This window comes from Eumetopias jubatus, unplaced genomic scaffold (genome assembly GCF_037043125.1).
Source record: "Eumetopias jubatus isolate StellerSeaLion01/CBP00866 unplaced genomic scaffold, mEumJub1_p1.0 scaffold_9, whole genome shotgun sequence".
NCBI classification, from domain to species: Eukaryota; Metazoa; Chordata; class Mammalia; order Carnivora; family Otariidae; genus Eumetopias; species Eumetopias jubatus.
This window is the reverse complement of record NW_028274815.1, coordinates 35,801,263-35,820,668: the sequence shown is the minus strand read 5'-3', so window position 1 is coordinate 35,820,668 and position 19,406 is coordinate 35,801,263. Positions and strand designations below refer to the sequence as shown.

At 50.3% G+C, this 19,406-nt stretch overlaps 1 protein-coding gene across 2 annotated transcripts in view; it reads left to right on the top strand.

Annotated features, from left to right (window-relative positions):
• The window catches only part of KCNIP3 (potassium voltage-gated channel interacting protein 3), a 76,539-nt gene that overhangs the window by 47,441 nt on the left and 9,692 nt on the right, over positions 1-19,406 (top strand). Inside the window, exon 1 of one of the 2 annotated variants that reach the window (XM_028117195.2) lies at positions 5,270-5,372. The exons of the other annotated variant lie outside the window; for it this stretch is intronic. Within the exon in view, the coding sequence (XP_027972996.1) occupies positions 5,270-5,372 (103 nt within the window). Of the gene's footprint in view, positions 1-5,269; positions 5,373-19,406 lie in introns of those variants that run through there. 2 annotated transcript variants of the gene reach the window in all.

Below are 19,406 nucleotides of genomic sequence, written 5' to 3'. Positions count from 1 at the left end.
ATTATAAAAAAAGAGACATAGGAAGAGATGATCCCATCTTTCCCAGGACATTGTCACGTCAGGATGTGATGTCTGGAACAAGGCACCCATCTTGTGGTCATGAGGGGAACAGGCTGTGAGTACGGTTAATGCCTTGAGGCTGGAGGTGTAGGTAGATACATGAACCGAGGTCCTTAATGATACCCCTGAATCTGAGCTGATTGTCCCTGGAGCCACCCTCCTGCTGGACTTCTGTGTGTGACATGGTATATTTCCTTATAGTTTAAGTTAAAGGAATGGAGGATTTCTGTTACCTGTAGCCACAGACCTCCCACATTTCATCTGAAGTTGGGCCAGAGAAGAGACTGTGTGGATGGGTTCAAACAGACCCCAGAGGTCTGTTTGGAAGACTTGGGCAATGCCATAAGGTAAAGAGAAGTAGACTACTTTGGTGTCACTTCCTAGGTGTTTCTGGCTCTGAGGAAGTGGGCATCTCCAGGAACAGGGTCCTGCATGCCTGTCCTGGGATGCTTGTCAGATTGTCCATCAGCTTGTCAGATTCTCATAGTTCACTTTTTGACAGGCAGGTAAATTCACCAAGTGACCCCATTTTTGCAAGGAACAGCAACCCAACTTGCATTGGCTTAAGCAACAATAGGGGGATTTCTTGGCTTATATAACTGAAAGACATAGGTTTAGCTGTGCCATAAGGCACGGCTGGGTCAAGGCATAGAACATTGTGAACTGGACTTGAGCTATTTCTTTATCTTTTGTTTTCTCAAAAATAACTTCATCCTCCAGCTTTCTGTCCCCACATGGTGGCAGGGTGGCCATTTAGCTGCCCACAGTGAACAAGAGTGCCTCTCTCCTGCTTGTCCCAGAGCCAGTCATGAAGGTCCCTCACTGTCCTGGCTCCCAGCTGGTATCCACCCCTGAACCAATCACTATGGCAGTGGAGGGGTGGTATGCAGTGGGCAAAGAGGAGTTGGTGTTGGCTGACTAGTTATATCCCCAAACCTCCAAAATCACTGGACTGAGGCCGGCAGGGGCAGGGGGCTCCACAAAGGAAATTGGAGGGCTGTCACCAAATCAGGGAGAGGAATGCCAAGCAGACAAACACAACCAGTGTTGAGTCAGCCAGCCACTAGAGGTCTTAAGCAAGGGGAAAACAGGATCTGATGTCCATCTTGAGGTGACCACCCTGGTTGCTGAAAGGGGGAGAGACAGGAGGATGGCGGAATGGAGATGGGGAGAGTTGCTGGCAGTTGATGTCAGGAGTCCAGGAGAAAGGGACAATGGCATGGCCAGGCTGGTGGCAGTGGAGCTGAGAGGGATGAGAAAGAGACACAGTGCCAGAGTTTGTTGGTAAACTGGGCAGGAGTGGGACAGTAAAATTCCAGGCTAAGCCAGGGTTTTGGCTTGACCAGCTAAGGCAGGTTTGGGGGAAGGTTGACAGTTTAGCTTTGAATGCACCACATTTGAGGAGCCTTGGGGACATCCATGGGGAAGAGTCCTAGAGGCATTTCTTTGGGGTGTGGAATTCCACTTGTGGACATTCTTGTCTGGTTCCTATGAAATATGAGAAGAAATAAATTGAATAATGACTATTCTGCCCAGTAGAATGCACTAGAACCAAGGGTGGCCTGCCCTCCAGGAGAGTTGAGACAGGAACAACTTGCTGAGCTGTTGGCTGGGCATGGGTCCCTCAAAGAGCATGTGTGTGGCCCAGTCCCTCCCTTAAAAGTCAAAAGACCTTTTGAAATCCTCGGGCAGCTAGGTGGTCAGTAGTGGGCTGGGGAACCCAATTAATACTGGTCAAATGGACAGGGTCCCAACCCACAGGAGCTGACAGCGCAGCTATGGTGAGAGAGGAGAAGCATGGGGTGACATGGAAGATGTCTGGGCAGACAGCCAAAACACAATGCAGGACAGCGGGGTCCAGGCAGCGGAGGCCATGGCGGTTCTGAGGAGAAGGGGGTTGATGCAGGGCTGGCATAATCTGGGGAGGCTTCCTGGAGGCAGAACTGGAGTGGTATCAATATTCCAGGCATAGGAAGACCAGGATCTCAGGTGTGGGATGCAAGGCTAGGTTCGAGGTGTGCCCCAGACCAGCCCAAAACAGCTGGAGATCTAAAAACTTCCTAAACCAGGACACCAGGGCCTCCCAGAGCCTCCCAGACATCCTGAAGTCTTCCAAGTGAGGGCTCAGAGTTCCCCAGCCTTCTACTATCACTTGGGGTAGAGCAAGCTGCTCCCCCCACATTGCCCCTCGTCCTTCCCTACTTCTGTGGCAGTCCTCAGTACCCTGTGCCGCAGAGATTTCTCTGTATGTGCCCCTCCCCCAAGGCAGGGAGCTGGCAGGGATCACTGTCAACAGCCAGCATGCTTCCCCGCCACAGGAGGCACTTGGGAGATGTTAGGGAGGGGGCAGCTGGGAGCTGCGAGAGGAGCTACAGGCAGCTGGGAAAGGCCTGGCCTGGTACTTCATGGGTGTGGGGAGGATGTATAGGGTCTGGGGGCTTATCTGCCAGCTTCCCTGTCCAGGTCCTGTGGAAGCAGGGAGTGTGATGGGGCCATCGGCCCAGCCTCAGTGGACCTGGTTGGCCCCACAGCTGGCAAGCCCCAAGCTAGTGAGTGAGCGGGGGAGTCAGCTTCCCATCCATTAGGCCCATGGCCCAGGCTGCTAATGCCGAGCGGACGTTCTGCTCTCATCCCTGGTATCCACTTAGGCATCGTTAATATTTTACGCCGCAGAGCCAGGGGATCGATGTCTCATTTATAGCTCAGTGTTTATGACCAGTCATTTAAGCTTTCCCAGGGAAGATGCTCAGGAGCACCAGGGGAAACTGAGGCAGGAGAGCATGGGTGGACCAGCCTCAGGAGGACCCTTCATATGGCTTCCTTTGCTTGCTCAGTTCTCTGTCCCCCCATCTATCTCACATCTGGCACCCTGAACATACCCAGCTCCAAGAACACATCATAAGGGGCCATCAGAGCCTATGACACAGGCCAGCCCTTGTCTCACCTGAACCTTTACAAGCCCTTGGAGAGGTTGGCTTGTCATCCCCATTTTAGGAAACAGGCTTAGAGCGGTTAATGTACTCTTAACCAGACTACTGATTGAGGATTGGTGGCAACTAGCTGGGACACAGGCTAGATTTTACTCAGCACATAAGTGTGTAAATTAGAGTACAGGAGGGTCTTGAGCCTTTCTAGACTTAACACTTTAGCGACTCATGTGCTCCAAAAGAGCTGTGCTCTCTGGCGATCATTAGCGTCTCTGCTTAGAACTCTTGGTCAGTGGAAACTCACCGCATGCCCACTAAATGCAATTGAAAGCTGTGCATTTGCAGTTCTTTAAAAATATCTCCAATAACTCAGACTTTTAACCAGTTGTGTTAAATACTGAGGTTGAACTGCACAGGCCAGAAGAAACCCAGCAGCCTCTCTCCCATCCATTTCCACTGGAAACTGTGCAGTATGCTGGGCCAGTGTCTGCTCTGGAATCCAGGAGGCCTGGGCTGCACCTGTGCCCCTGCCCCAGTCCACCCTCTAGGTCTCGGTGCGTTTCCTTAATTGTAAAATGGGGACGAGAAATGCCCACTGGGGCAGCCCTTAGGGACTACGAGTAAACCTAAAGGCTTGGCTCCTGTATGCCAGCTCCAGAAGGGCCCTCGTCCACACACGCGGCTGTTTCCTGCCCCACTCGGGCACCCCCGAGCTCTGTGCCTGGGGCGCAGTATACGTTCAGTATTTGTTGAACGAATAACCGAGTGGGTAGCAGAGGCTCATACGTGGAAGCTACTAGCGTTCAGGTCCTAGGTCCAAACAGGCGTGGAGCGGGGCTGGATCTCCCTCTCCACTACGGCGGCAGGAGAACTAAAGAACTTGTTCGAAGCAGCCCGCGCGCTTCCCGCCCTCTAAGCCCGCGGCTGGCGAGTTCACCTGCAGAGCGCAACGCCCGCGGGAGGGCAGCAGAGAGCCACGGCTCCCGCCCTCAAGTCCCGGAGTTCGGGAACTTGAAGGATCCCGGGCTCCGCCCTGCTACGCCCCCTCCCCTCCCCTTCCTTTCTCCTTCCTTTCCTACCCAGTGCCCCCAGGCAGGAAGACAGCGATCCACAAACGAATTAGCGCTCCTGTGCACTGCCCTCGCGTTGCACTTGGCATCCGTTCAGCTCTTTCCCACAGGCAGAAAGGCAGGCGGGCACCAGCCCCTCTGTATGGAGGAGGAGTCTGCATGTCCGTGACTCGACCAAGGTCAAGCGGCAAAATCAGGAGTCTCTAATGCTAAAGCCCACACTCCCTCCAAAAGCCTGGAGCGCACGTGGGCTTCCGGAACTGGATAACTTTGGGTACCAACTTTTTCGTTTTCGGCGGGGGCCAGACCAGGGCCAAGTTCAGTCGCGAGCGGAGACCTGATGGTGTGGGAAATACCCCGGGGCGAGAGGGCTTCCCCGATCCCCCGAAGGCCGGCTCTGCGCTGGCCCGCGGGGCGGTAAGCGGCAGTGGCAGGCTCCGCACCCCTCAGCCAGGAGTCTGGAGCCCCGACTCCTCGCGGAGAGCGATGCTGCGGCTCCCTTCCTCTCCGGTCCCCGGCTCCTTCCCCAGCCACTCAGCCCCCACCCTGCACGGGCAGTTGGGTGAAATCGCCGACCGCGCGGCCTCCCTGGGACCCGCGGGGCGGCGGTGGCTGTGCGCCAGGCTCCGTCCGGGGGCTGGGCCGCGCGGGGCGGGGCCACCTCCCTCCGCCCCTTCCCGGGCTCGCGCCGGGGGTGGGGGGGGCAGGCCGCAGGGGACGCCTCCCCGGGTGGTCGCCGCGCCTAGGCCAATGAGCGCGCGGGGAGCCGCGATGGAGGCTGGGGCGGCCGGGAGCGCCCGGGACCCCCGCCGCCGCCGCGCCGCCGCGCCTCCGTGCCCCCGCGCCCGCCGGGCTGGAGAGGGGGCGAAAGAGGCGCGGCGCCCGCGCCCGCCATGGAGGCGTCTCTGGCCCGCGCCGGCCGCCCGAGCTGCGCTCCGCGCCGCCGCCGCCGCGCCTCGAAGTTTGCCGGCTGACTCGGAAAGTTGCGCTCGGGCTCTGCCGCCGCGCCGCGTCTAACCTCCCGGCCTTCCCAGTTTGCTGCCGCCGCCGCCTTCCGCGGGGCCCGGGCCCCGTCGACACCCGCAGCCCCGCCTGCCGGGGGATGTGAGCCGCGGCCTCCCCTAGAGGCCGGGCGGGCTGCACGGGCCCCGGCGCCTCCCGAGGCACGCGCGGGCGAGGGGCACGCCCCGGCCCCGGGCAGCTCGGGTCGCCATGGGCATCCAGGGCATGGAGCTGTGCGCCATGGCCGTGGTGGTGCTGCTGTTCATCGCCGTCCTCAAGCAGTTCGGCATCCTGGAGCCCATGTCCATGGAAGGTAACGCGTGGCCATCCGCCGCTCCGCCGGGGCCAGCAATGTGTGGGGAGGGAGCAGCGGTCGCGCTCCCGGGCGCGGGTCCGCTGGCCCGGCGAGTGCGGCCCTCGGGCGCACAGCGCTCAGCGGCACTGGCGGCCTGAGCCGCCGCCCCCTCCGGACTCCCGAGGGCTGGCCTGGGACCGAGAGGACGGAGAGGCCTGGGGCGCCCCAGAGGGGATGGAGCTGCGGCGCTTGGGGTGGGCGTGAACGAGATGCCTGGTGACACACTGAGCCAGCCGTCTTAGGCTTGCCGGTCCGAGCCGCCCCGGGTGAGCACAGCCGGCTCGGGCCTCCCGTTGGTGGGAGGTGGCTCAGGGTGAAGATGACTGGAAGGATCCTCAGCCTAGGGTACCTGATGGTGGCAAGTGATAAGAGACCTCAGCCACATCATGGGGCAGCCCCTTTCGCCTCGACCAACATCCCTAGACAAGGCTCAGGCCCACGGGATCAGTAACCAAATCATCGGGCGCCACATTGCTGTCCCAATTAAATATTAACTGAGGAGACTGACCTACTCTTAAATCAGACAGTGGACAGCCTCCCTGGGACCCCTGAGAGGCGCCCTCGGAGCTGCTTCCCAACCTTCTATACCTCCCTAAGACTTCTGGGGCAGGTTAGGAGGAGGAGCCCCTCTAGGGCACACCCATTCTGAAGGGGACCTTGACCTACCGGGGCTGTAACTTCCCCTCCCCCCAGTTCCAAAGAGGCATTTGCAGCCCCATACCTCTGTACTGTGGGGAAGGGGCCGGTCTGTCCTGTTCAAGTTACCCGTGCTCCCCTGCTGTCCTCTCAGGGGAGGATGGGCATCCTGCCTGCCTCAGCACTCTGCTGACCTTGCCAGGCTCCAGCTTCTGGGACTGAAACCCAGAGGTCCAGGCAGGCGAGGAGGGAAGGACTTGTCCTTGCCTCTGAACTGCCTGGCAGCCCCTCCAGCCTGAGGATGTGCCCCCCGAACCCCTGCCAAGGGCTACTGAGGACAGGAAGGGGCACAGGGCCTGGAAGCAAGGCCCTTCCTCCATTTTGCCTTCAGAACCTAGAGCTGACTCTTTAGCTGAAGTCCATGGCTATATTCCCCTAAGAAGCCATCAGGCTCCATCACACCTTTTCTAGGTGAGTTCATGGGGCCCAGAGAGAAGAGACGTGATCTAGGTGGTTCTGAGAGGTACCACCTTAAGCTTTAAATTTTACTCGGAGAGGAAAAGTGCCCAAGCTGGGCCTGCACTTGTCTGGATGCTGACCCCAGCTGGGAATCTATGACTGGGGATTTAGTGGGAAATGCATTTGCTTGGGATGAGGTAAGGGAAAGCATCCTCACTGCTGTGCCCCTGAGGACCTATGGCTCCTGTAGGGCACTTGTCTGTCCCATATACCCTGTCCTTTGCCATCTGGAGTCTGTGGTGGGTGTGGGGGGTGTTTGGTGCTCAGGCAAGCCACGGCCCCTACATTGATCTTCCCCGTTTCCTGGACCCTCCTGGGCCACCAAGGGGCCAGGAGCACCAGTGGTCTCCTTCCACTTGGTGCCGCAGAACCTTCTGAACTGAGCCCAACCCCCTCACAGGTCTGGGCCTGTGAAATTTGTCTTTGTAATTTCTAAGGAAAAGGGATTTCTTTACAAGGTGGTTAGTATGCACAAGACTACAGATACTTTCTTCAACCTGCTAAAAAGCCCACGTCAGGCTCTAATGAGTTTCTCTTTCCTGGTATGGTTGCCCACTTGTGCCCCCTTTGGAGTTCTGATGTGTTGATGCAGTGGGAGGAATGTAGAGCCTCAATGTCAGCCAGGTCTTAGCTGGGGGTGCTGTCACCCACACATGCTGGCTGTAAAGCTCCCTTAACCTTTCTCAGCCTCAGTTCCGTTCCCTGTAAAGTGGGCTGTTGCAGACGTGTAACTAGTCACTGGGGCTTTAAGGCTCTAGCACCATTCCTGGCATATAATAAATGTGCAAACTTTGCTAACCGTTGGCATCACCAGTAATTAGCAATGGAGTGATTGCTCGTAGTAACAGGACTGATTCATGGTTGAAAACATTCTCTCACTCAAACAGGCCTCCCCTCCTGCATCAGAGGGAGGGAGTTTTAAGTTCCAGATGTTGCATGATGATGGGGAGTGGTGTCCTTTAAGAGCCTGGAAGGCCCATCGGCCAGGCAGTGTCTACGGGACGGTCAGGTGGGTTGTGAGGAGCCCAGGCCTTGCAGCCCCAGCCTGGATGGGAGCGGGCACTGAGGGAGGAGGGCTGGTGCCCGGCTCCCCTCAAGCATGTGTGCATGCAGTTGTGTGTCTTGTCTTCCCTGAGCCTCCGTAGTTCCCATCTGTGAGTTGCCAGAGTTATGATGGCCCTGGGATTGTCAGGAACTAATGGATCTGGGTTCTAGGGATGCAGCCTTCTAGAAGTAGATGCAGATGATAAAAAGCCCTCTGCCTGCCCTGGGTCTCCTGTCCGTCTCTGCCATTGGGTGACTCTGTCGGGGAATTCCAGCCGGGTTTGGCCACTAGCTTACCAGGTGACTTTGGTGCATTTAACATTCTTGAGCCTTAATTTCCTTATCTGTAAAATGAGGATAAAAGCATATTTTCCCCTATCCATTTCACAGGGGTGTGGTGAACTAAAGCACTGTGGACAAGTGAAAAGCAGAACTCAAGTCTAAGCGACTCACAGGGTGGGGCACAGCAGTAAAGTGACCCTGGGCCGGTAATTCTTGGTGCTTGTTTGCAAGCCCTGACACCAGACCTTTTTGTCCACATCTGGGCCCGAGGCTTGACTTTGGTCACTGCCTCTTAGCTCAGGTCGGATTTCCTAAATTCTAGATGAGTAGCTCTCAACAGAGGGCAGATTTGCTTTTCCGTGGACATTTGGTAATGTCTGGGGACATTTTTGACGGCCACAGCTGGGGAGAGAGGGGGTTACTGGCATCTTGCAGGTAGAGGGCAAACATCCAGCCCCCACAAGAAGGAAGGATCAGGACCAAATGTCAGTAGGGAGGTTGAGAAGCCTTGTTCTGGAAGGAGCACTAGGGGCTAGGTGGCCAGGGGCTAGGACAGCTGCCTTTCAGGCCTGACTTAGTCCCTGACATGCTGTCATTAACTTGGGCGAGTCACTTTTCTTACCTGAGCTCTGTTTCCTCATCTGTCATGGGGTTTTGGATTGGAGGCACCATCTCCCCTGGGAACTTTCCCTCACCCCTCTGACTCCCCGCCCCTTTGGGTTGTGTTAGATGATGCTGTTCTGAAATTTTCTGTGTCCCCATCCCCACCGCATTTGGGCTTTCTGAGGGGGTCAGGGACTTGTGTCTATACCCTTAGGGCCCCAGAGTGTGCCCAGCACTGCCTGGCAAACAGCACGTGTTGTGTAAGTGTAAGTTATATGCCATCACCAGCACACATTTATGGGGCACCCTTTGTATGCCAGGCAGTGTGAAGCCACCAGGAGCACAAGTAATGCAGTGTCTTGGCTCTCCCTTTAGGACACCCCTGGGCAGATGTCCTCTGAGGGGAGGACCCCTCTGGCTGGGGTGGGGACAGGGAGGCTGAATTGTGACAGTGGGGATATATGTGGGTGAAGAGACAGAGGTGTGAAGGGGAGAACGGGGAGTGCCCAGGGGGAGGTATGCACGGCCTGACCCACCACCACCGCTCTTCCCTCTTTGAGGTGGCCCCACCCCTCTTCGTGTGTCTCATAATTTTGTCCTCAACAGCAGGCCCATCCTAGAGATGAGGAAGCTGAGGCTTGGGGAGGGTAAGTCACTTAACTGAGGTGACCCAGCCAGGGAGTGGCAGAGCCAGGACTTGTACAAACTCTGGCATACCTGTCCTGGACGCGTCCCTAACTCCGCAGGGCCAAGGAGCCACAGATGCGTCCCAGCCTCTTACAGCGTGGGTGTCAGCCACCCAGAGGGGAGGCAGCTGCCTGGGTCCAAATCCACAGTCTCCCTCATTGAGCCCTTGTGAAGACTAAGTGTGTGGCTGGGTGCAAACCCATAAAGCAATGCCCAGCACAGAGCAAGCACTTTATAAGTATTATTGCTTGTTATTTCTTGCCAAAAGGTGCCCTAGCCCCAATCCCGCCCAGTGTCACTCATCACTAACCGTGTCCTAGAAGTTAGTAGGGGGAGGAGGATGCACTTGACGGGCCCTTCACCGTGATCGGTGTCCTTCCTTGTGTGCTCTGTAAGGTCCTCCTGACTGGCTGGCTGGAGGCTCCTGGGCTGGGCTCTGGGAAAGGGAAGGAGAGAGGTGGGGCTCTGGGTGGGTGGCTTCTGCAGGACAGGGAGGTAGTCTGGAGCCTGAGGCCTGATGCTGCTGCACGATGGGAGATTTGGGTAAAGCCCCCTCCCTCCCCAAGTCAGTGCTTCAGCTGTTGCCTATCTAGTGGTTTCAAAGCGCCTTAGCCACGGAATCTCAAACGGAGTCTTACTTAGAAGCCTAGTACCCCCTGACTGACGGAAGAGGCATTGCTGGCATTCGAAGGGGAGTCTTGCCCCACAGTGGTCCCTGGGGCTCCTTGGAGGGACCCCCGGTCTAGGAGTCCCCTGACCAGCAGGGGCGGGCGGTCAGGGCTGAGATCTGCCAGCGGGGTAGGAAGGATTGGAGCCAGCTCATGTGGACAGCACCGTGGGAGAGTTTTGCTGCAAGGGGAACCGAGATGGGTGCTGGCTGGCAAGCCAAGGGGGCGCAAGACAAGGTTTTGCAGCCGCCTCCAGGGGAGCCTTGCAAAGGTGGAGGCAGCCCAGGGAGCTCCAACGGGCTCAGGCACTAGGTAGGCCAAAAATGCCCCTCACCCAGGACCTGGTGCATCTTTGCTCAGTGAATTAAAGATCTGGAGCCACCTTTTCCAAGCCCCTGCAGGTGGGTCCTGCACAGAGGGTGCTGTGTGGCACGGGGTCAGGATCCTGGACTGGAGCGTCTACTCCCTGGGAGGAGAGCCCCATTGGTGATTTGTCAGGTTGCTGTATAATGTGGGGACATTCGGCTTTAGAACAACAACAACAAAAGTTTTTTTGAAGAACAAATTTTTTTAAGTTTTTTTTTTTTTTTTAATTAGAGAGAGTGAGCACAAGCAGCAGGGGGTGGGGAGTGGGAGAGGGAGAAGCAGGCCTCCCGCTGAGCAGGGAGCCCGATGCAGGGCTCGATCCCAGGACCCCGGGACCATGACCCGAGCCGAAGGCAGACGCTTAATGACTGAGCCACCCAGGTGCCCCTAAGAACAAATTTTTAAAAGCTTCATGCTTTCACTCCTTTAACCAAATTTTTGTTTGATGGAGAGGTTAAATATTTGTTGCTGAGCCCCTGGTTACCAGTGGGGGGCTGGGGGGTGGTGAGTACTGTCCAGGACAGGCATCTGGAGGGCCGGGAGAAGGGCTGAGCCCAGACCGCAGAAGCAGGCTGACTTCCCAGTCGGGCAGAGCGCTGCTCCTCAGGGTGTGGAGGGGAGGTGGAGCAAATGGCTATTTAGATTCCTTAAATTGCCAGTCGTCCCTGTAATTGCAGAAGGTGGTGTGACGCCTCCGGGAGCTCCTAATAGATCTGGCTGCATCTCCCCTGAAACCAACTAGAGGGATGAACCTTGGATTTCCCTCGGGGTGGGGGGGGAGCCAGGAGAGGTCTCCAGTGTCCCCTGAGAGCACGTGGGGTGCCCGGGATTGGGTCGGGTGCTGTGGGAGTCAAGATGAAGAAGCCAGGTCCCCTGCTCCTGAGACAGTTCCAGACAGTTCCATGACCTTTGCTTTGTGCATATGTGTGTAGAGGGGGTGGAAGTGGGGGTGGGGGTGGAGGAGAGGGCGTGAGATCCCTCTTCCTCTTCGTACAGGGCCACCCACCCTACTAGATTAGTGCCCCACACTTAGGACCTCACCTTACCTTAATTACCTCCAAAGCTGTATCTCCTAATAGAGTCACATGCTTAGGGCTTCAACATATGAATTTTGGGGAGACCGAACTCAGTCCGTAGCACCAGGAAAGAGAAAAATATGTATCTGGTAGGGAATCATAGCCAAATGGAGAAAAGTAGAACAGAGATGAGGGATAGATAGGAACGGTGGGGGGCACCTCTGAGGAGGTGACATTTGAGCAGACGAAGGAGGTGTGGGTTCCGAGGGAAGAGCAGTTTCCTGTAGAGGGAGTGTGCCCAGTGGGCCTGCGGGGCACAAGGGGGCCGGAATGGCTGAAGCAGAGGGAGCAAAGGGAGAGACTGGGAGATGAGGTCAGAGCCCGGCCAGGGAGGGGTGGGGGTCGCGGTGGCCTGCGTTTATTGGTTATTTATTGGTTATTTTTGTACTCAGAGCTTGGGGGAGGTTGTTGAACAGAGTAACACACTGGATACTGTTTCCAGCAGCTTCCTCCAGCACTATTTGAAAACTAGACCTATGGGACCCAGGGCAGAAGCAGAGCAACAGGCCAGGAGAGAAGCTGGAGCCTTGGACCAGGGTGAGGACAGCAGAAGTGGGAGAGGGGGTCCGAGGTGGGAGTTGAGAGTTAGGGCCGGCTGGCCATGCCTGTGGAGTGAGCACTGGGAGGAAGGTCTACGCCCAGAGTTTTGGCCTAAGCACCCAACAGGACAGAGTTGCCGTCCCCGGAGCTGGGGAAGGCTGTAGGTGGAACGGGTTTTGGGAGGAAGATCAGGAGCTCAGTTTGGAAATGCTCCATTTGAGAACCACCTAGACATCCAAGTGCAGATGGCAAGCAGGCAAGTGAGTCTGGAGCCACGCGAGAAGGTAGCCCACATTCCGCAACTGAGTCTTGACTTTTAAAGTAGCTTTCAGACTTTGTAGATTTCACGAGTGTCAGATTTTTCCTTGTTCTCAGGTGCATTTTTCATACTAATGATTTTGAACACCTCTTTGTGTACCCATCAGCTTTTTCAGTTTGCTCACCTCTAACTTGCCCATGTATATCCTTTGGCCATTTCTTTTGGGATTGCTGTCCTTTCCCTTTCTTCCAAGTGTCCTATTTTGTCCAGACCAGACGTGTGTTCTCGCTCTCATTTTCTCTTGCTCTGGGTACTCTAATTACTTTTTTTAAAAAACAGTTTATTTTTTTATTTAAAAAACTTTATTTATTTGAGAGAGAGAGGGAGCGAGCTCGAGCAGGGGTAGGGGCAGAGGGAGAGAACCTCAGCAGACTCCATGCTAAGCGCAGAGCCCCACATGGGGCACTATCTTAGGATCCCGAGATCACAACCTGAGCCTAAATCACGAGCCCGATGCCCAACCAGCTGAGCCACCCAGGCACCCCTCTAATTACTTTTAAAGATTTTAATTAACCTCTAGCGAATTCAAATATGTATTTGATATGTGCATTAAAAAGAATAATAAACACCAATGAACCTATCCTCCCCATCCCTGGAACTAGAACATCCCCAGCCTGCCTGTCTCTTGAGTTTCTCCTCTCCCACCCCACAGAGGTTACCACCAGACAGATTTGCACTTGTCATTCCTGGATTTTTGTTCTTATTTATAATTTTATTGCTTACATATCCCTACAAATTGTTTGGTTATTCTGGGTTTTGAATTTTGTAACAAATATGTATTATGGTTCATTCACCGCTGTAGGACATTTCGTCCAGTGGATGGCCCATAAGCTGTTTATCTGCTCTATTGTCAGTGGGCAGGCATGTGGTTGCTTCAAGCTACTGTTATTGTAGAGAGCTGGGGTGTCTGCTCTCCTGCATGTCTCCTGGGCATTTTTTGTCTAGCACACAGTTCCTAGGGTAGGGTTACCACGCCCTAGGGTATGCAAATGTGTGCAGCATTAGCATGAAAATGCAAATACTTCCCCACAGTACTTGCTTGTACCAGTATACACACTCACTGGCATGCTTAAAAAATTACTGTTGACCTCCCTTCCCTCCCTAGCCAGCACTTAACGTTGGTCAACCTTATTTCTTTTTTTTTTTAAGATTTTATTTATTTATTCGACAGAGAGATAGAGAGCACAAGTAGGCAGAGAGGCAGGCAGAGGGAGAGGGAGAAGCAGGCTCCCCACCGAGAAGGGAGCCCAATGTGGAGCTCGATCCCAGGACCCTGAGATCATGACCTGAGCTGAAGGCAGAAGCTTAACCGACTGAGCCGCCCAGGCGCCCCAACCTCATTTCATTTTATTATTTCCTGCCAGTCTAGCTGCTGTGTTCTCAATGTAATTTGCATCTTCCTGTTTATTAATGACATTGAGCCATCTTTCTCATATTTATTCATCTTTCCAGGTTTTTTTTATGATTATCCTAGATATTCTTCTTTCGACCATTTTATACACTGTCTTCTCCCATTCTGCTGAGTGTCTCGAACTGGCCATGGTGCCCTTTTTTTGAACAGAAATCTTTAATTGTGATGTAATCAAATTCATCCATTTTTTTTTTTCCTTTACGGTTTGAACTTTTAGAGTTCTAAGAAATCTTTCCTCACCCTTAGGTTAGCAAGAGATTCTTTTACATTTTAACTCTATAGCTTACCTTTCACGTTTGGGTCTTTGCTTCATCTGGAGCCCACTTTTACATACGGTTTAAGAAAGGGATCCAGATTTCCGTGCTGAGCCAGTTTTCCTAAAACCACCTACTGAACAATCTGACCCTTGCACAAATCTGTGATGTTCCTGCTATACCTCGGTCTCTTTTTGAGCTCTCTGGTCTGTTTTTTGGTGTGTTTGTTCTTGTACCAACCACACAACTTTTATTACAGTGACTGTGAAAATGTATTAGTATTTTGGGAAAAATCCCCTCTATACTCTTCCTTTCTAGATTTTTATGGATTTTTGTTCCTCCATATGCATTTCAGAGTGATTTTATCAAGGTCCTCAAAAAGTCCAGCTGGATTTTTAATTGGGATTGTATTGAATTTACAGATTACTTTGGGGAGAGATGACATCTTTATATTATGTGATCCTAAGATGGAATGTCTCATTTATTCAGATTGCCTTTCTATAGAGAAGTCCTTTGAATTTTGGTTAATACTTAGATAGTTTTGAGTTTTTATTGCTATCATGAATGTTATATTTTTAATTCTATTTCTAGGTGGTTATTACTGGTATAGAAAATTGCTATTGATTTTTGTAAATTAATCTTATATCTGGCAACCTTACTAAACTGTCTTGTATACTGATTCTTTTGGTCCCTGTAGGGACCAAACATCTACAAGTAATGTTAGTTTTATCCTTTACTTCCCAATTCCTATATTATTTCTTTCTTGAAATTTCCTTAGAGCATTGGCAGGATATCAATTAGTGGTGATTGTGGCCAACCTTGGCTTGTCCCAAATCTTAAAGGGAATGTGTCTGAGCCTTTGCCATTCAGTCTGATATCTTCTGTAAATAAATATGTAACTTGCAAATATAAGCTACATCAAGTTAAGAAAGTTCCCTTCAATCCTAGTTTGCTTAAAGTTTTTGTTTGTTTAATTATAAATAGATGTGGATGTTTATCAAATGCCTTTTCTTTATTCAGGTTTTCATATGATTTTTCCCTCCATATTACAGATAAAACCTTGATCATGGTGTACATTTTTTTAGTACAGTTGGATTCAGTTAGCTAACATTTTGTTTAAGGTTATATGTACATTCAAAAGTGAAATGGGCATGTAATTTTCTTTTTGTTTGCTCTTCCAGCTTTACTGAGATATAATTGACATATAACATTGTAGAGGGGCACCTGGGTGGCTCAGTTCGTTGCACGTACAACTCTTGATTTCAGCTCAGGTTGTGATCTCGGGTTGTGGGATTAAGCCCCACATGGGGCTCTGTGCGCATCCTGCAATCTGCTTGGGATTCTCTCCCTCTTTTTTTTTTTTTTTTTAAGATTTTATTTACTTATTTGACAGAGAGAGACACAGTGAGAGGAAACACAAGCAGGGGCAATGGAAGAGGGAGAAACAGGCTTCGCGCGGAACACGGAGCTCGATGCGGGGCCCCATCCCAGGACCCTGGGACCATGACCTGAGCCGAAGGCAGAGGCTTAATGACTGAGCCACCCAGGCGCCCCTCTGTTCCCCCCCGCCCCTGCTCACTCACTCGCTCTCTCAAATAATTAATTAATTAATTAATTAAATCCTTTAAAAAAAAAACCCCAGAACCAAAAAAAATTATATAAATGTATGAAATGACTACTATAATAAGGTTAATTAAAATGCATCTATCATCTCACATATAATTACCCTTTTGTGGGGGGGGAGTGAGAACATTTAAGATCTATTCTCTTTGCAACTTTCAAGTGTACAACACAGTATTCTTAACTGAAGTCAACATGCTGTCCATAGACCCCCATAACTTACTCATTTTATAACTGGAAGTTTGTACACTGTGACCAACATCTCATCTCCCCCACCCCCTGCCCTGGCAACCACCAGTCCCCTCTCTTGTGTCTGTAAGTTTGGCCTTTTTTAGAGTCCACATGTAAGTGAGGTCATACAGTATTTGTCTTTCTATGCCCGACTTATTTCACTTAGCATAATGCCCTCAAGGTCCATCCTTGGTGTCACTGTAATTTTCATTCTTGTATGGCCCTTCTATGACTTAGGAGTCAGGATTACTGTATTGATCACTGGACTAGCAATATGGTGATCACTGGTGATTCTTTGAAAAGCAGTTTGTGTGGACTGGTGGGGTCAGTGCCCCGTAGGAGTTAAGTTCAAGGGAGAATAGGAGAGGAAGTAAAGACAGTGAGTTAAAGAAGAGAAGAAAGAAATAGCTGGAGGGGACAGTAGGGTTGAGGAAGAAATAGCAACAGGTTTGGGACTTTTGTTTTATTTTTTGACCCTTAGGGACAGAGGATTAAGTTATTCATCTTCTTTAGTTCGTGAGACATTATCAGTCTTGACCCTTTTAAACCCCTCTTATTTTATTTTTTCCCTTTTATCCCCCCATTTCCTTCTGCTCCAATAGGCAATTACTCTAGTTTCTATTTCCTTTGTTTCTAATCTACATACAGTAGAGTTCCCCTTTTTTGGTGTCCAGTTCTATGAATTTTGACAAATGCATAGTAATGTAAGCACTGCCACGGTCAAGGTATAGAACAATTCCATCACACAAAAAATTCTCTCCTGCTGCCTTTTCTGTCATCAACATGTCCCATGTGCCACAGCCCCGTGCAGCCACTGATAGATTGTCTTTCCCTATGATTTCCACAATCTTATCTTTTCCAGAATGTCATTTAAGTGGAGTCATACACTGCATAGTCTGGATTCGTTCACTTAGCTCGTGCATTTGAGGTCCATCCACGTTGCTGCGTGTATCAATAGTTTGGTCATTTTTATTGCTGAGTGGTATTCCACCGTGTGAATACACCACATGCTGTTTATCCATTCACTGGTTGAGGACATTTGGGTTATTTCCAGCTTTGGGTGATCATAAATGAAATTGCTCTAAACATTTGCATAAACGTTATTGTATAACTATAATAGGTTTCATTTCATATGGGTAAATACCCAGGAGTAGGAATTCTGGGTCATATGGTAAGTGTATGTTTATAAGAAACTGCCAAACTGATTTCCAGATGGGCAGTACCATTTTCATTCCTACCAGCAAAGTGTAATGGTTCCAGTTACTCCATATCCTTACTAGCCCTTGGTATTGTCAATATTTGTTAGTTAAGTGATTCTAAGAGGTGTGTAGTAGCATTTCCTTGTGGTTTTAGGTTGTATTTCCACAATTGCAAGTGGTGTTAAACACCTTTTATGTGCTTACTTGCCACCCGTATGTCCTCTAGGTCAAGTGTCTGACCAAGTTTTTGCCCACTTATTAGTTTGAGTTGTTTTCTTACTGTTGAGTTTTGAGAGTTCTTCATGTAATCTGGATATCCTTTGTCGGATATATGACCTGCAAATATTTTCTTCCAGTCTGTAGTTTACCTTTTTATCTCTTTTATCTCTTGCAGAGTGAACGTTTTAATTGTTATTAAAAAGTACAATTTACCCAAAAAATAAAATAAAATAAAAAGTACAACTTAACAATTTTTCTTTTATGGATCATGCTATTTGTGTTGTGTCTAAGAACTCTTTGCTTAGGGAGCCTGGGTGGCTCAGTTGGTTAAGCGACTGCCTTCGGCTCAGGTCATGATCCTGGAGTCCTGGGATCGAGTCCCACATCGGGCTCCCTCCTCAGCAGGGAGTCTGCTTCTCCCTCTGACCCTCTTCCCTCTCGTGCTATCTCTCATTCTTTCTCTCTCAAATAAATAAATAAAATCTTAAAAAATAAAAAGAACTCTTTGCTTAAACCCAGGCCATAAAAATTTCCTCCTGTGTCTTTTTTTTCCTAGAAGCTTTATAGTTTTATGTCTTATGTTTAAATCCATGCTCGATTTTGGGTTAATTTTTGTATAAGATATAAGGCTCATGTACCACGGATATATGTACTGCACATATGTGTTCCTTGCCTATGGCTCGCTTACTGGGTTTCTTAATAACTTTATTGGTTTTTCCTCTATGTTGGTCTGTTTTCTTTCTCACTGATTTTCACTCCTATTTTTATTATCTCCTTTCTTCTAATAACTTTGAACTTAATTTACTCTTTTTCTGGATTCTGAAAAGCTTAGAAGTTTATATTATTGACTTTATACCCATCTTCCTTTCTAATAAAGTAACTTAAAGCTATAAATTTCCCTCTAAATGCAGCTTTACCTGCATCCGGAAAATTTTGGTATCCTGTATTTTTATTATCATCCAATGCAAAATATTTCAAGACTCTCCTCGTGATTTTCCTTTCTGACTTATGGGTATATTAGAAGTGTGTTGTTTAATTTCCAAGCATTTGGGATTTTTTACCTATCTTGTTTTTTGGGATTTTGATCTAATACCCTTGTGGTCAGAGTTTTGCTTTATATTCCAGCATCTGGTACATGTTGGGAACCATAGGATGTGCTCCTGAAAAGAATGTGTATTCTATAGTTGTTAGGCATAGGGCTCTATAAATATTAATTTGATCAAATTGGTTGATAGTGTTTTTCAAATCTTGTATCTTTACTTGTACCATTTACTGGAAAAGCGTGTTAAGATCTTCAACTGTAACTGTGGTTTATCTGTTTCTCCCTTTAGTTTTGAATTTTTTTGCTTCAGGTATTTTAAAGTTGTTATTAGATATATGTATATATTTCATATTGCTCTGTCTTCTTGATGAATTAATCCTTGTGTCATTATAAAATATTCCTCTTTGTCTCTAGTTGGACCCTTTGTCTTGAGGTCTACTTTTTCTACTATTAATGTAGCCACACCAGGTTTTTTATTCATTCCACTCTTTTAATTTACATCTGTTGCTGTGATTTAAGAGTATCCTTTTTGTAAGTAGCATATAGTTGGGTCTTGCTTTTTCATCCACTCGGAAATGTCTGCCTCTTAGTTGAAGTAAGCAACCAGTTTTTAACATCCATTTATGCCACTGTGTGTCCTTTTAATCCACTGCATGGTTCTCCCTGGTGTGTACCCCCCATGTTGTGTCTGCCCATCCTGCCTGTGATTCAGCCCTGGATGTCTCCAACTCCCCCATCAAAAATACTATTGCCTTGAACATCCTTGTACAGTCCCCTTAGCTGGCTAAGATTCCATTTGGGATGTTTACACAGAGTAGAGTGGGTGGCTTGCAAGGTTTGCCTATACTTAATTTGACTAAGGATTTCCAGATTTAACAGTACGTCCACATGGTGATGGGAATGATCCAGAAGGGAGAGCAAAAAGATGATGAGGAAAGAGTGGGGAGGCTTGCTGTTGTCCCATGCCTGAGACAGTGGGGCTGGAACCCACTGTACAGGTGGAGGGGTTTGCCTCGGCCAAGAACCGGGACAGTTCGTTCCCAGAGAAGGAGGGAAAGCAGATATTTGGGCCAATACAGGTAGATGGGTAGATGTGGGGTTGGGAGCTTGGAGAAATTTTCTTCTGTGACTTCTGTTTTCTCAGTGATGTAGGAAGCAACCTGACAAAGGATGGGGGAGGAGGCACTGGGAATTTAAAGAGAAGGAAGGTATGAAAGAGCTGTCTTGGAGATCGGGAGCATGTGTGGACCAAGGCAATGGAGGCTGATTGCTGGGC